Source organism: Gouania willdenowi, chromosome 24 (assembly GCF_900634775.1).
Source record: "Gouania willdenowi chromosome 24, fGouWil2.1, whole genome shotgun sequence".
In the NCBI taxonomy this organism is placed as follows: Eukaryota; Metazoa; Chordata; class Actinopteri; order Blenniiformes; family Gobiesocidae; genus Gouania; species Gouania willdenowi.
Window position 1 is genome coordinate 24,100,815 of NC_041066.1, and position 13,303 is coordinate 24,114,117.

The window sequence follows — 13,303 nt, forward strand, 5'->3', positions numbered from 1 at the left end:
ATCTCACTGCTAACCATGCTAACCATGCTAACCACGCTAACCAAGCTAAACACGCTAACCACTCTAACCATGCTAACCACGCTAACAATGCTAACCATGTTAAAAGTGAATACCACTGTTGTCGGCATCGCCAAACTTAATCGTGTCGTGATTGGCTTATTAACTCACGTGGCTGGGTTTCCTAATCCCTGCACGCTGACTCACAGGAACAAACAGGCACACATACAAAGCATGGAGCCTACACACACACGCTAAACATTAAAGACCACGGTTTACAAGTCACTATTGAACCTTGAAGACACACACACGTTTTCATCTGGAGTTTATTTATTTTTTACACTTTTGGACATTGGAACGTGTAGAACCGAATTATCACAGGAACATTTGATATTAGTGACACTGAGGCACATGAGGACAGGAAGGCGTGACTCATATTTTAAAGCTCGTCCAGGGTTGATATCAACACACTTCCTGATGCCAGGATTCTAAATCTGACCTCCTTCCTCCTCACAGTGGAACTTTGTATAGAGATGAGTACACGTTTAAACCCATACTCTGTACCTGTATCGGTACTCAACGGTACCAGTTTTCGGTACTTTTGTGTGGTGATAAATAATATTATAATAAATTGACTCTAAAAATTTGCCCGGTACAGTTTAAAAAACAGTACAAGGAATTTTACTTGGTAGTTGGAGCAGAAAGAACACGTCAACTCACTCAAAATACAGACGAGTCGTCTACGGAAATACACAATATGACTCTAAAATCACACAAAACGACAGCAGAAACTCACTGAATGACTCCATAAAACCAAAACACAACAGAAACACACACAAAATAGGAGAAAAATATAGAAAATGACAACAAATGACAGAAAAATATGCAAAGCGGCCATAGAAATATGCAAAATGACTCCAAACACACACAAAGACGACAGCAAAAACCACACACAATGAGAAAAAAATGAGAAAAATCACTCTGAAAAACACAAAATTACATAAAATATACCCAAAACAACATTTAAAAAATGCACAAAATGACAACAAATAATAATGTGGTAATAAATGATAAATAATAAAAAATTATTTGTTCAGTGCTATTGAAAGTGCCCGAATTGTTTGATTTTACCTGAACTGGTAGGTTGGGGTCAATTGTAAATGTAATTGTGTAATTGATGATTAATTACAATGATGGTTTAATTATAATTGTAATTTAAACAATCTTTGTAATTAAACAATCATAATAAAATAGTAATTAAGTTCAAATAATTGACTTTGTATTTGTAATTGTCATGAAACTTCTATAAAAATTGTCAATTATAATTTAACACTAAACTGTTGAACCATGTTACAGTTCTATATACAGTTGTACACATATGTAGTTAATAATTATTAAAATATGTTTCACATCAAGTTTTCCTACATTTTACCATTAAAAACAGCCTCAGGCTCAGACGCCAACACTATATATATTAACACCTATATTATCATTGATTATGAAGCCTAAAAAGGTCATCAATAGATGGGAAATACATGAGATGATAGATATTAGTTTTTAGTGTATTTTACAGCTGATTTAGGACCCGTTAGCATTAGAGATGCTAACAGAAAGCTAACACAAGGGGAAGGTTAACTTTTATTAGGTTATTTATTTCAGGCTCAGCAATTGAGAATGTAATTGTAATTGACTTTCTGAGGAGAAAAAAAGAATTGGAAATAATGCTGTTCACTCTAATCGTAATTGAATTGTAATTGAAACTGTAATTTGAATTAAAAACTGTAGAATCCGGTACCTATCCATCCCTAACGTTGTTTGTCCCCTGAACGTTTTCCACAGGAGCTTCAGCGGGACATAGAGAAGCACAGCACGGGGGTGGCGTCCGTTTTGAACCTGTGTGAAGTCCTGCTGCACGACTGCGACGCCTGCTCCACAGAAACAGAATGTGACTCCATCCAACAGGCCACCAGAGGGCTGGACCGACGCTGGAGGAACATCTGTGCCATGTCCATGGAACGGAGACTCAAGTCAGTGTCTCGTCACACGATGCACATGCACTTCTGCTGCTCGTTTATAGACTCTAGTGTAGCGTTTCTCCTTCTTCTTCTTCTGCAGGATTGAGGAGACGTGGAGGCTGTGGCAGAAGTTCTTGGACGATTACTTCAGGTTTGAAGAATGGCTGAAGAGCTCCGAGAAAACAGCCGCCATGCCCAACTCCTCCGGGGTTCTCTACACGGTCGCTAAAGAGGAGCATAAAAAGTTTGAGGTACGTCGTCCAACTCTTCACATTTTAGTCAATTATTTAGTGTTTAAATTTAATGTAAACCCATACACGAAATGAGAGAAAAATATTAAAAACAGCAAATAGAACATGACATAATATACAAAGCTGCAATAAAATTATGCAAAGATCACACTAAAATACACAAAATGACAGCAAAACACACATAATCCACATAAAACACATCATGCCAACAAAAAACACATAATGAAAGAGAAGTATACGAACACTCAATATGACAATAAAAGTATACAAAATTACTCACAAAATACACACAAGACAGCTACAAAAACACACAAAACGACAGCAAAAATCCAATAAAGGACTCCATAATAACACAAAACAACAACAAACACACAAAATGAGAGAAAAGTTATGAAAATGGCACCATAAATACAGAAAAATATACATAGCGGCAATAAAATTGTGCAAAATGACACTAAAATACACAAAATGACAGCAAAACACACAGAAAATTCACATGAAACACATCATGCCAACAAAAATACACATAATGAAAGAGAGGTATACAAAAACACAATATGACAAAATATACAAAATTACTCACAAAATACACAAAACGACAGTAAACACCCAATAAATGCCTCCTCAATAACACAAAACAACAACAAACACAAACAAAATGAAAGAAAACTGAAAAAAAATGACAACAGAAATACACAAAATTCCAGATAAATATGAGTGAAAATGTAAAAATGTAATAGTAACTGCCCTTAAAGACATTGTTTTTTGGTAATATTAATCTCAAAGCACTTTATTCTGTAAAGCGCTTTGAGTGTCTATGATAAAGCACTATATAAAATCCAATGCATTATTATCATTATTATTATTATTATTATTATTATTATTATTAGAGGAAGGTCGGATTTAGTTTCTCTTTAGATCCAGAGAGTCAGTGCAAATGTTAAAGCCATCACACACACACACACACACACACACAGTGTCATGTTGCTTAAACTCGTTCACACTGCAGCTCAGCTGATGCAGTCAATCACTGTGCACGTGCACGTGCACATTCCTGCTGCGTGGCCGTCTGTCTGTCTGCAGAGCCAGAGCTGAGAATATGTTTCCAGTTTAATCAAATGAATGCAGAATACTAGTTGTCTTTTATTAGAAATATAACAAAGTGCTTTGTTTTTTAAAGAATTGATTCTAAATGTTCAACTAAAAAGAGATTTTTTTTTTGTGTATTTTTATTGTTGTTTTGTGTATTTTTGTTGTCTATGTTTGTGTCGGTTTTTGTACTTTTTTAATAACTTTTTGTTTTTGTTGTCATTTTTTACATCTTTCTCGCATTTTCTGTGGGTTTTCATTTACATTTATGGAGTCATTTTGTGTGTAATGCGTAATCATTTGTATTTTCATTGTAGTTTTTATGTTTGTGTTATTTGTTGTGTTTTTCTAGTCAATTTGTGTGTTTTGGGTGTCATTCTGTGTGTTTTTGTTGTTGTTTTTATGTATTTTTTTTTTTTTCATTTTGTTTTCGGATGCATTTTGTGTGTTTTTGGAGTCATTTAGTGCATTTGTGTGTAATGAGTAAATTCCTGTATTTTACAATAGTTTTTAATATTTGTTTTGTTTCTTGTGTTTTTGTAGTTTATTGTGATTTTGAAGATTTTCCTGTAATATTGTTTGTTTTACGAGTAATTTTGTGTGTTTTTGGTGTTGTTTTTCGTATTTTGGTTTTCATTTTGTGGATTTTTCTGTTTTATTCCATGTGTTTGGTGTATTTTTGTGTGTTTTTTGAGTCATTTTGTGCATTTGTGTGTAATGAGTAATTTTTGTATTTTCGTTGTTTTTTTATACATATACGTATCTTAGTTATTTGTTGTGTTTTTTAGTCATTTTGTGTATTTTCCTGTAATATTGTAGGGTTTTGGAGCAGTTTTGTGTGTTTATATTGTCATTTTGTGCATAATGAGTCATTTTGTGTTTTTGGGTGTGTATTTTGTCACATACTGTGTTTTTGGAGTCATTTTGTGTGTTGTTGCACATAAATAGATGGTGGTGCATGTTGCTCACGTCTGCAGTAATAAACCTCTGCTGTTTGTTGCTCACAGGCCTTCCAGCGTCAGGTGCAGGAGTGTCTGACACAGCTGGAGCTGATCAACAAGCAGTACCGACGCCTCGCGCGGGAAAACCGCACAGACTCCTCCTGTCGCCTCAAAGAAATGGTGCATGATGGGAACAGACGGTGGGATAACCTACAGAAAAGAGTGGCCTCCATCCTCCGCAGACTCAAGGTGATTAATATTCAGACGTGTCGTTCACTCTGATCATGAAGGACAAACGAAGGCTCAGTTCAGTGTGTTTTTGTTTGTTTGTTGTTTGCAGCATTTCATCAGCCAGAGGGAGGAGTTTGAGAGCACTCGTGACGGCATCGTGGTGTGGTTAACGGAGATGGATCTGCAGCTCACCAACATCGAGCACTTCTCGGAGTGTGACGTTCAGGCCAAAATAAAGCAGCTCAAGGTATGAACATGACGATGAAGGGTTAGGGTTAGTCATGTAACCTAAACTGGCTGCATACGGATAGAATGTCGGTATATTGATACGGCAACCGTACAGATACAGTAGCTACTGCCTTTATATAATGGTATGTGCCAATGATTTGGTAGCACCAACCGTCGTGATACTTGACTCACAATTAAATGAGATCTGGAAGAAAACTTTTCCTTAATATCTTTGTAACATTTAGGTGACAAGTTTCATTGAGTGTTTGACTCTGTTGTGTCTTTAATTTTTGTGCACGTGCACATGCACGTGCAGGCCTTCCAGCAGGAGATTTACCTCAACACGTCAAAGATAGAGCTGGTGTTCAGACAGGGAGAGGCTCTGATTGAGAAAAGTGAACCTCTGGACGCGGCCGTCATCGAGGAGGAGCTGGAGGAGCTTCAGAGATTCTGTCAGGAAGTGTTTGGATGCGTGGAGAGATACTTCAAGAAGCTCACGCGGCTGCCTGTGAGTAAACTTACAGGTCCTGGGACCAAAATACAGCCAATGTTAGAAATTGGATAATTTCTGAATAGAAATTACTGATATTTTCTATCCAGATATCTACATTATAGAGACACCATGTACAGTAGAAGCTGTTATTAAGTCAGTGATTCTCAACATGTGGCTCTTTATGTCTTCATTTGATTATTATTTCCCCAAAAAAACCTTAAAAGGGGAAACTTTTGAACCTCTTTTTAACTTTTCCTTTGGCCATTTTTGCCCCTTTTCAAAAAGTTCTGACAGTTTTTTCAGACCTTGGCTCCTTTTGTCAATAAATATCAAATTTTTCCTATTTTTTGTCCAATTTTGCAAGTTCTTTTTGACACTTTTATCCAATTTTGTCCTTTCTTAAAATTTTTTCGCCACTTTTTATCCAAATAAGCTACCTTTTGCCCAATTAATACCACTTGTTTCTTTTTTTTCCTACATTTTCCCTTTTGTTGTTCCACTTTTTTGCCCTTTTCACTATTGTTTGCCACATTTTGCTCATTAAAGCTCCCGTTTGAAATTACATACCACCTGCTTCATCTTTATTTGCCCATTTTTTGGCCATTATTGACTGCTCTCTCTTTTCTTGCCATGTTTTTTGCCACTTTTGGACCATTTTTGCCACCTGTTGATCAACCATTGGTTCTCTTCTCATTCCTTCCCTCTGGTGTCTCCAGCTGGCTGACGATGAGTTGGATGGTTCGGACAGAGAGCTGGACATGGAGGAAGGTGGAGATCTGTCTGAGCTGCAGTGGGGCGACTCGTCCTCGCCACTGCCCACGAGTCGTCAAACCTCGGCCACGGCGGCGCTGCTACGCGGCGAGCGCTCGGGACGGGACACGCCGGCCAGTTTGGACTCCATTCCTCTGGAGTGGGACCACGATTACGACCTGAGCCGAGGTTTGGAAAGCCCCGGAGGGCGGGGCCACGCCGAGAGAAGCCGAGGTCGACAGGAGGAGGAGGATGAGTATCTGAGGACGGCGACTGCAGTACTTTCAGGTACGACCAACTGAGATGCGTGAAATTTTTCAATAACAAATTATTTCCAAACATCAGGATGAAAGAAAACCGAAGCTGAAGTTTTTAGAACCATATAATTCCGGCAAGTTAATTTTCTCGTCTTCTTTAATTCCAACAACTTTTTTTCAACTGTCAACTGCCAGTCTTCCTCGGAGGCATCTGATGTTTGATGTGTCCTTTGATGTTTTTTAATACTATATTAAGGCGTTCTTTTATTCAAACAACTTTTTTCAGGAAATTTACTTTGATATCCTGACATGTTTTTCGACTGTCAACTGCCAGTCTTCCTCAGAGGCATCTGCTGATCGCTTTGATGTGTCCTTTGATGTTTTGTATTTTTCATTCAGGAAATTTATTTTGATCTCCTGACATGTTTCAATTGTCAACTGCCAGTCTTCCTCAGAGGTCTTCTGATCGCTTTGATGTGTCCTTTGATCTTTTTTTAATACTATGTTAAGGTTTTCTTTTATTATTATGTTATTTGATCTCTTGACATTTTACAACTATCGTCAAAAATCAAAGCGTCTGCTGGTCACTTTGATGTGTCCTTTGATGTCCTTTGATGAAAGAAAACCTTAACGTTTGGTTTGTGGAATTGCAAATAAAATACCAGAACTGTTTTTACTAAAAAACACTCCTTAGCGTAACCTTACCCTTTTCCTGGTACGTGCAACGTCAAAGTCCGCCTCCCGTAACATTCCTATTCTTCTTAGAAATAATGTCCAACTTCACCAAGAGCTAAAACCTCAGATTAAAATGTTATTTCACCCTTTAGACTCTCTAAGGGAGCAGAAATAAAAATATTAACCCTGACATGACCACGATATGATATATGAACACTGTTTGCCTTCCAAAAAGGCCACGCCCACATATCAAGAAGGGATGTTATGTGTGTTCAAGGCTAAAGAAAACTCCAAAGATATTTCTGACACGATTCTGTAACAAGGTTTTAATATGAAGTACATGGGTTGTGTATTGATTTAATCTCATTAAAAAGTCGTGTATGTTGTATGTGTTTCTTCCCAGATGTAGTAATCCCAGAGAGCCCAGAGGCCTATATAAAACTGACTGAGAGCACTTTGAAAGCCTCCTCTGGTATGAAACAGCACCAGTTAAAGCATGTCATCCACTAAACCAACTTTATTTAGATAAGTCGGACTTTAAATAAAACCAATGCATGCAGAGGTGCTTCATTCAGTGTCATTTTCTTTATTTTATTGTTCATTCATTTCATTCTAAATACTAATAATGTATGAACTCCAGTTTGTGTTCTCATTTGTGCGATGATGACATTATTATTATTTTTAGGTTGTATTTTAGACTAATACGCATGTAAACTGTAATCCATTCCACAACCAGATGTGAGGAGCGTGCACGTAAAGCAATGTGCATGTGAAGCAGTGTGCACGTGAAGCAGTGTGTGGGTGTTTCTGTGCAGGTGAACCTGATCAGCTGGAGGTCAGTCTGAGGCAGTTGGATCAGGCTTTAGATGCAGGGAGACATCACATGCAGCAAAGAGAGGGGTCAACCAACCGCTCCAGCCCCGACAGGGACTCCACGTACATGGGCTACGTAAGTCTGCGACCCCCAAAATAAAGGTCCCAGAGAGTGGGGACCCCCACTGTTGCTGACCATGAACACTGAAGAACAGTCATGTGGAGACAGGACCATCTATAAGGGGGAATAAAGGGGAGAGATTTTTGGGGTCCATCCATAAAGTCAGTAAAATGATGGTCCATTGTTCTATGAATCTGTGATAACCACATTTATTTATTCATCTGAAAAGGATGACATGCAAAACTTCATGTTCACACAATTTTTTTTTTTAACTTTGTTTAACAATAATGATGTAACAACACTGAGGTAACACACTTGTGTTAATAAAATCATTCTTATGAACCCCTCATTTCACACAGTTTAGACAATCATCCTTTACAAGATAAAACGTTCCTGCTTTGATTACATTAGGCCTGGGTGATATGGACCAATATTCATATCTATATATTTTTCCTCAAAATGTCAATAGGTGACTTAAATCCAATTTATTTTTTACTTTTTTTAAAGTAAGAGTGTTTTACAAGAAAAACAATAATGGGTCAAAGTCAGTGGAGAAAAATGCAACAAAGACCATTTAATTAACCACTAGCTGCACAATATCAACATTTTGTGCCACTTTTTCCTTAAGGCTAAAAAGTGTGATTACATTCTTTCGTGTTCCTAAACCACATTCAGGATGTTGTCCCTTTAAGAAGTGTGTAAAACTGCCGTTAGTTACAGAAGAGAAACACATGCGCCGTTTCCTCAAATGTCTCTCATTAACGATCTAATATCGTCAGGTCACACACCCTTAGTTCAATGGGTCAATATTGGAACAATTAGTTCAATAATAATGTGTGACTGTACAGATGCGTCTGATGGGAGAATGCAGAGGAAGCATCGATGCAGTGAAAAGAGCCGAAGGGGAGCTGACGGAAGAGGAGGACGAGCTGCAGGGACTGACTGATCCCACCACTACAGACCCTCAGAACTCAGGTTACACACACACACACACACACACACAACAGACAAATCAAAATGGTGTGCACACATTTGCAGATTTTTTGTTATTTTGTATATTTTTCTGACATTTTGTGTATTTTTCTCTCAATTTGTACGTCAGTTTTTGTTTTCTGTTTTAATGGCATCATTGGGCTTGTTTTTGTCATCGTTTAGTGTGATTTAAGAGTCATTTTGTGTATTCTTGCAGTCGTCTGTGTTTTGCGAATAGTTTGGTGCATTTCAGTTGTCATTTTGAATATTTTTCTGTATTTTTGTTGTCATTTCATGTCTTTCATTTGTCGTTCGTCTCTCATTTTGTGTTTGTTGCTTTCTGTTTTTATTAAGTTATTAGGTGTTTTTTTGTGTATTCCGTCAGTCGTCTATGTTTTGCACGGGATTTTGTGTATTTTACGTTCATTTTGTGTATTTTTGTAGCTGTCTGTGATTTTTGCACACACACACACACACACACACTACTACCTCTCACTGCTGTGGTCGTTTTTGCCCCTCCAGGCGTGATCAAGCGCTGGGAACTGATCCAGGCTCAGTCACTGAGTGAAAAGCATCGACACAAACAGAACCTGCAGCAATGGCAGCAGCTGATGTCAGACCTGGGGACCATGGGGGCGTGGCTGGGTCAGTCAGAGGTCGAGCTGAGTCAGCTCCGTGGGCTGAAAGTCAGCGCGGACATACACACCATCCAGCAGAGAATCAAGAAGCTCAAGGTTTCTACGTCACTCTGTGTTGTTTTGTATTTGTTAAACACAGAAAAACTTGGGTTGAGTTCTGTTTGGCCCTCAAAGATAAAATGACAATAAAAATACACAAAATGAGCAATAAATGTATGAAAGGACAACAGAAATACAATATATTACCCCCAAACACATAAATACACAAACTTAGCAAAAAAAAATTGAAAATTACAACAAAACACACAAAATAATCAGGAAAAACACAAAATGAGCAAAAAAACACAACAAAATACACAAAATGAGCTGGAAATGTACAACATTATTCCTAAAGTACACAAAACAAACCCAAAATGAAACTCATTAGCAAAAAAAACACACAAAATAAATCAGTAAAATACACAAAATAAGCTGAAAAAACAACCTAAAAAGACAAAACCCTTTGTTTTTTCTTATATTGAAGCTGTGATTGATCATTATTCTAAATGCTGACATTAATTTTGATAATGTCAGATCAGACAAACCTAGATGATAAAGGTTGTCCGTCCCTTTGTTAAAATAACATTATGAATTATGATCATTGGTGTATCTGTGGAATCAAACAGTCCAGTCATCGCTGAATTGCTGACACGTGCAGACGGTCTCATCACTTTTTGTTCTTGTGTTTCAGGATCTGCAGAAGGGGATGGAAATTCATAAATCTGAGGTTCTGTCCATCAACCTGAGCAGCGCTGACTTCCTCCAATCAGAGCCCGACTCTGAGGAGGCGTGGCAGCTGAGGGCGGGGCTTCAGGAGATGAACTCACGCTGGGATGGACTGGGACTCTCACTGGAGGGCTGGAGAGAGGAGCTGCAGAGGGCGCTGATGCAGTGCCAGGTAATGGAAGCACATACTGTACGTTTATTTATTTTAACAGTTACCACTAACGGCGCTGATGGGACTTTTCTACAGGAGTTCCATGAAATGAGCCACGGTTTGTTGCTGTGGCTGGAAAACATCGACCGCAGGAGAAACGAAGCCGTGCCCGTCCCTCAGAGAGCAGATCTGGCAACGCTTCAAGATCGTCACAAAACATTAATGGTACATACACGAAAATGAGACAACAAACTTTCATCTTAAATCAGAATTCCTTTATTAGAATTCCGAAAAAAAATCTGGTTAGATCAATAAAACGCACACAAAACAACCAGAAAAATGCACAAAATTAGCAACAAACACAAAAATCACACGAATGAGGAAATGAATAGGCAAAATGACAACAAAAATACACAAAATAAGCAAAGAAAAATACAAAACAACCAACACAGAATGAGCCCAAAACCACCAGAAAACACACAAGATGAGCAAACAATAAACAAAATGACAAAAAAATACACTTAATTACCCCCAAAACACACAAAACAAACAGAAAATACACAAAATGAGCAAAAAGTACACAAAATGACTCCTGAAAAACACAAATCAAACAGAAAATTAAACAAAATGTGCACAAAACAACCAGAAGATACACAAAATTAGCAAAAAATATACCAAATGACAACAAAAATACACTAAACTACTCCAAAAACACACAAAACAAACAGAAAAATACACAAAATTAGCCAAAAAAAACACATATCCACTAAAGAATACACAAAATGAGCAAGAAATATCCAAAATCACAACAAAAATAAACAAAATTACTCCCAAAACACACAAAATAAACTGAAAAATACATAAAATGACTCCTTAAAATCACAAAACAAACAGAAAATACACAATATGAGCAAAAAAATATACAAAATCACAACAACAATGAACAAAATTACTCCCAAAACACACAAAATAAATAGAAAATTACACAAACACACTTCTATGCATCCGTTTACAGGACTGTCCATCCCACAATGCAATGCAAGAGACTTTTCTGATAATGTCAATAAGAGAATATTTACAGTGGAGGCCGCAGAGTAAAAACGTGTTGTTTTCTTGCAGCAAATCAAATGCGAGCTGTCGGACTCTCAGAAGAAAGTGTCGTCTTTGCAGGATCTTTCTGCTCAGCTATTGGTCGACCCCAAAGCTCTGACGCCTCCGCATCAGCCAATCAGCACGAAGGACAGCGAGTGTGTGGAGGCGCAGGAGAAGGTCCATGTGATCTGGAACAGGCTGAGGCTGCTGCAGAGGCAGGTCAGCTCAGACCTGGAGGCCCTGGACCAGCGCCTGGGGGCCAAAAACGCACAGCAGGTGAGAACTGGATCTTATTGGACGGGAGCAGAGAAGAGGCGGGATCATAATGACTGGTGTTGTCGCGTGTTTGCAGGATTGCTCAGAGTCGTCCGTGAGGAAATCACAAGTCTGCTCAACAGTTGCTGAAGCGACTGCTCAGTGCTGCACACGTCTGGTATTATTACTACTCTCCACCTCCCATAGGGGGCGCTAACTACACCACTCACCCAAGGCTGCTAACTGCTTTTTTTTGCCTTAATCAGGGGTGTCAAACTCATTTTAGTTCAGGGGTCAAATACAGAGCAGGGCCACAGATTTTATCCATGAAAATGATAATTATTTTCAACATTATTTTGCCCTAGTTTGCATACATTACATACATATACAAAAAATACAAAATATGTAAGAAACCGACAATATCCAAACAATAAGCGACAGATATCAGTTACAACAGGATCTACACTTTATATTTCCTAGATTTGTGACCAATTTTTTTATTTAATTAAGTGAAATATTTTATCATAATTTGAGCAAAATTGAAGGATTTTGTAAGAATTTGAGTTTTTTCAACTGTTTCACATTAAAAATTACTGCAGTCGTGTGATATAAGCACCGGGGAAAAACTGTGAGCATCTGCAAATATTGTTGAGTTTCATTTATACAATGATTCATGTTTTTTCTGTCATTGTTGCATTTTTTTGCGGGCCAAATTGGATGATCTAAAGGGCCGGGATTGGCCCCCGGGCCTTGAGTTTGACACGTGGCTTAAAGAAACTTAGTTTTCCTTATTTATTTTTTTTATTATTAATTAAATAAATTCTGCTCTAACACATCAGATGTGTTGTTGCCTTCCTCGCCTCCTTTTATGATGTTTTGCTGCCTTTGTCATAATAATCTGCAAAGCACAAGAAAACCTGGCTTTTCTTTTTTTTTTTGTCGTCAGTAATAAGTAATTAATGAAATAACTTTGACAGTTTTTAATTAACTGTATATGTTTTGGGTTTATTGACACGCTAACATTAAATGGATCCTCCACTGTTTTTACAAATGTGGCCTAAAAACTTTGAAATGTACTTATTAGTAGATCTTTGTCTAATAAAATGCATTATTGTGGATCATATATTCGTTTTATTGCCTTTTAAAAATGGGACTGCGTTACAGTTTTAGAACCTATGTTCCGCCATCTTGACAGTGAAGCAGAGAAGAGGAGCTCCCTAAGGGACCTTTACTCTCCCTTAAACAGTGCGCTGACACGCTCTGGTGGATGAAGTTAGCGAGCGAATCACGGACAGGTGAAGACACACAAACCCTGACAATAGAAGTCCTTCAATGGGCGACCGTGGCTCAGGTGGTAGAGGGTCGTCTTCTGATCGAGAGGTTGGGGGTTCGATCCCAGTACCTGACAATGTGTCGAACACACTAAGTTGCTCCCAGTGGTCGACTAGTGCCTTGCATGGCAGTCCTGTCCCACTGGTGTGTGATTGGGTGAATGAGCTGATATGTAAAGCGCTTTGAGACTGTTTCAGTGGTGATAAAGCTCTATATAAGTCAAGTCCATTTATCATT

The 13,303-nt window shown here is 38.1% G+C and overlaps 1 protein-coding gene across 5 annotated transcripts in view; it reads left to right on the forward strand.

The window, feature by feature from the left end:
• syne1a (spectrin repeat containing, nuclear envelope 1a) overlaps window positions 1-13,303 on the forward strand; it is a 214,427-nt gene that overhangs the window by 196,553 nt on the left and 4,571 nt on the right. For 4 of the 5 annotated variants that reach the window (XM_028439484.1, XM_028439487.1, XM_028439483.1 and 1 more), the window contains 14 exons: window positions 1,837-2,024; window positions 2,113-2,263; window positions 4,360-4,542; window positions 4,634-4,771; window positions 5,069-5,260; window positions 5,962-6,283; window positions 7,331-7,399; window positions 7,743-7,876; window positions 8,710-8,836; window positions 9,356-9,567; window positions 10,202-10,408; window positions 10,484-10,612; window positions 11,507-11,755; window positions 11,832-11,912. In XM_028439484.1, the coding sequence (XP_028295285.1) occupies window positions 1,837-2,024; window positions 2,113-2,263; window positions 4,360-4,542; window positions 4,634-4,771; window positions 5,069-5,260; window positions 5,962-6,283; window positions 7,331-7,399; window positions 7,743-7,876; window positions 8,710-8,836; window positions 9,356-9,567; window positions 10,202-10,408; window positions 10,484-10,612; window positions 11,507-11,755; window positions 11,832-11,912 (2,382 nt within the window). The remainder of the gene's footprint in view (window positions 1-1,836; window positions 2,025-2,112; window positions 2,264-4,359; window positions 4,543-4,633; window positions 4,772-5,068; window positions 5,261-5,961; window positions 6,284-7,330; window positions 7,400-7,742; window positions 7,877-8,709; window positions 8,837-9,355; window positions 9,568-10,201; window positions 10,409-10,483; window positions 10,613-11,506; window positions 11,756-11,831; window positions 11,913-13,303) is intronic. The other variant, XM_028439485.1, reaches the window with a different exon arrangement.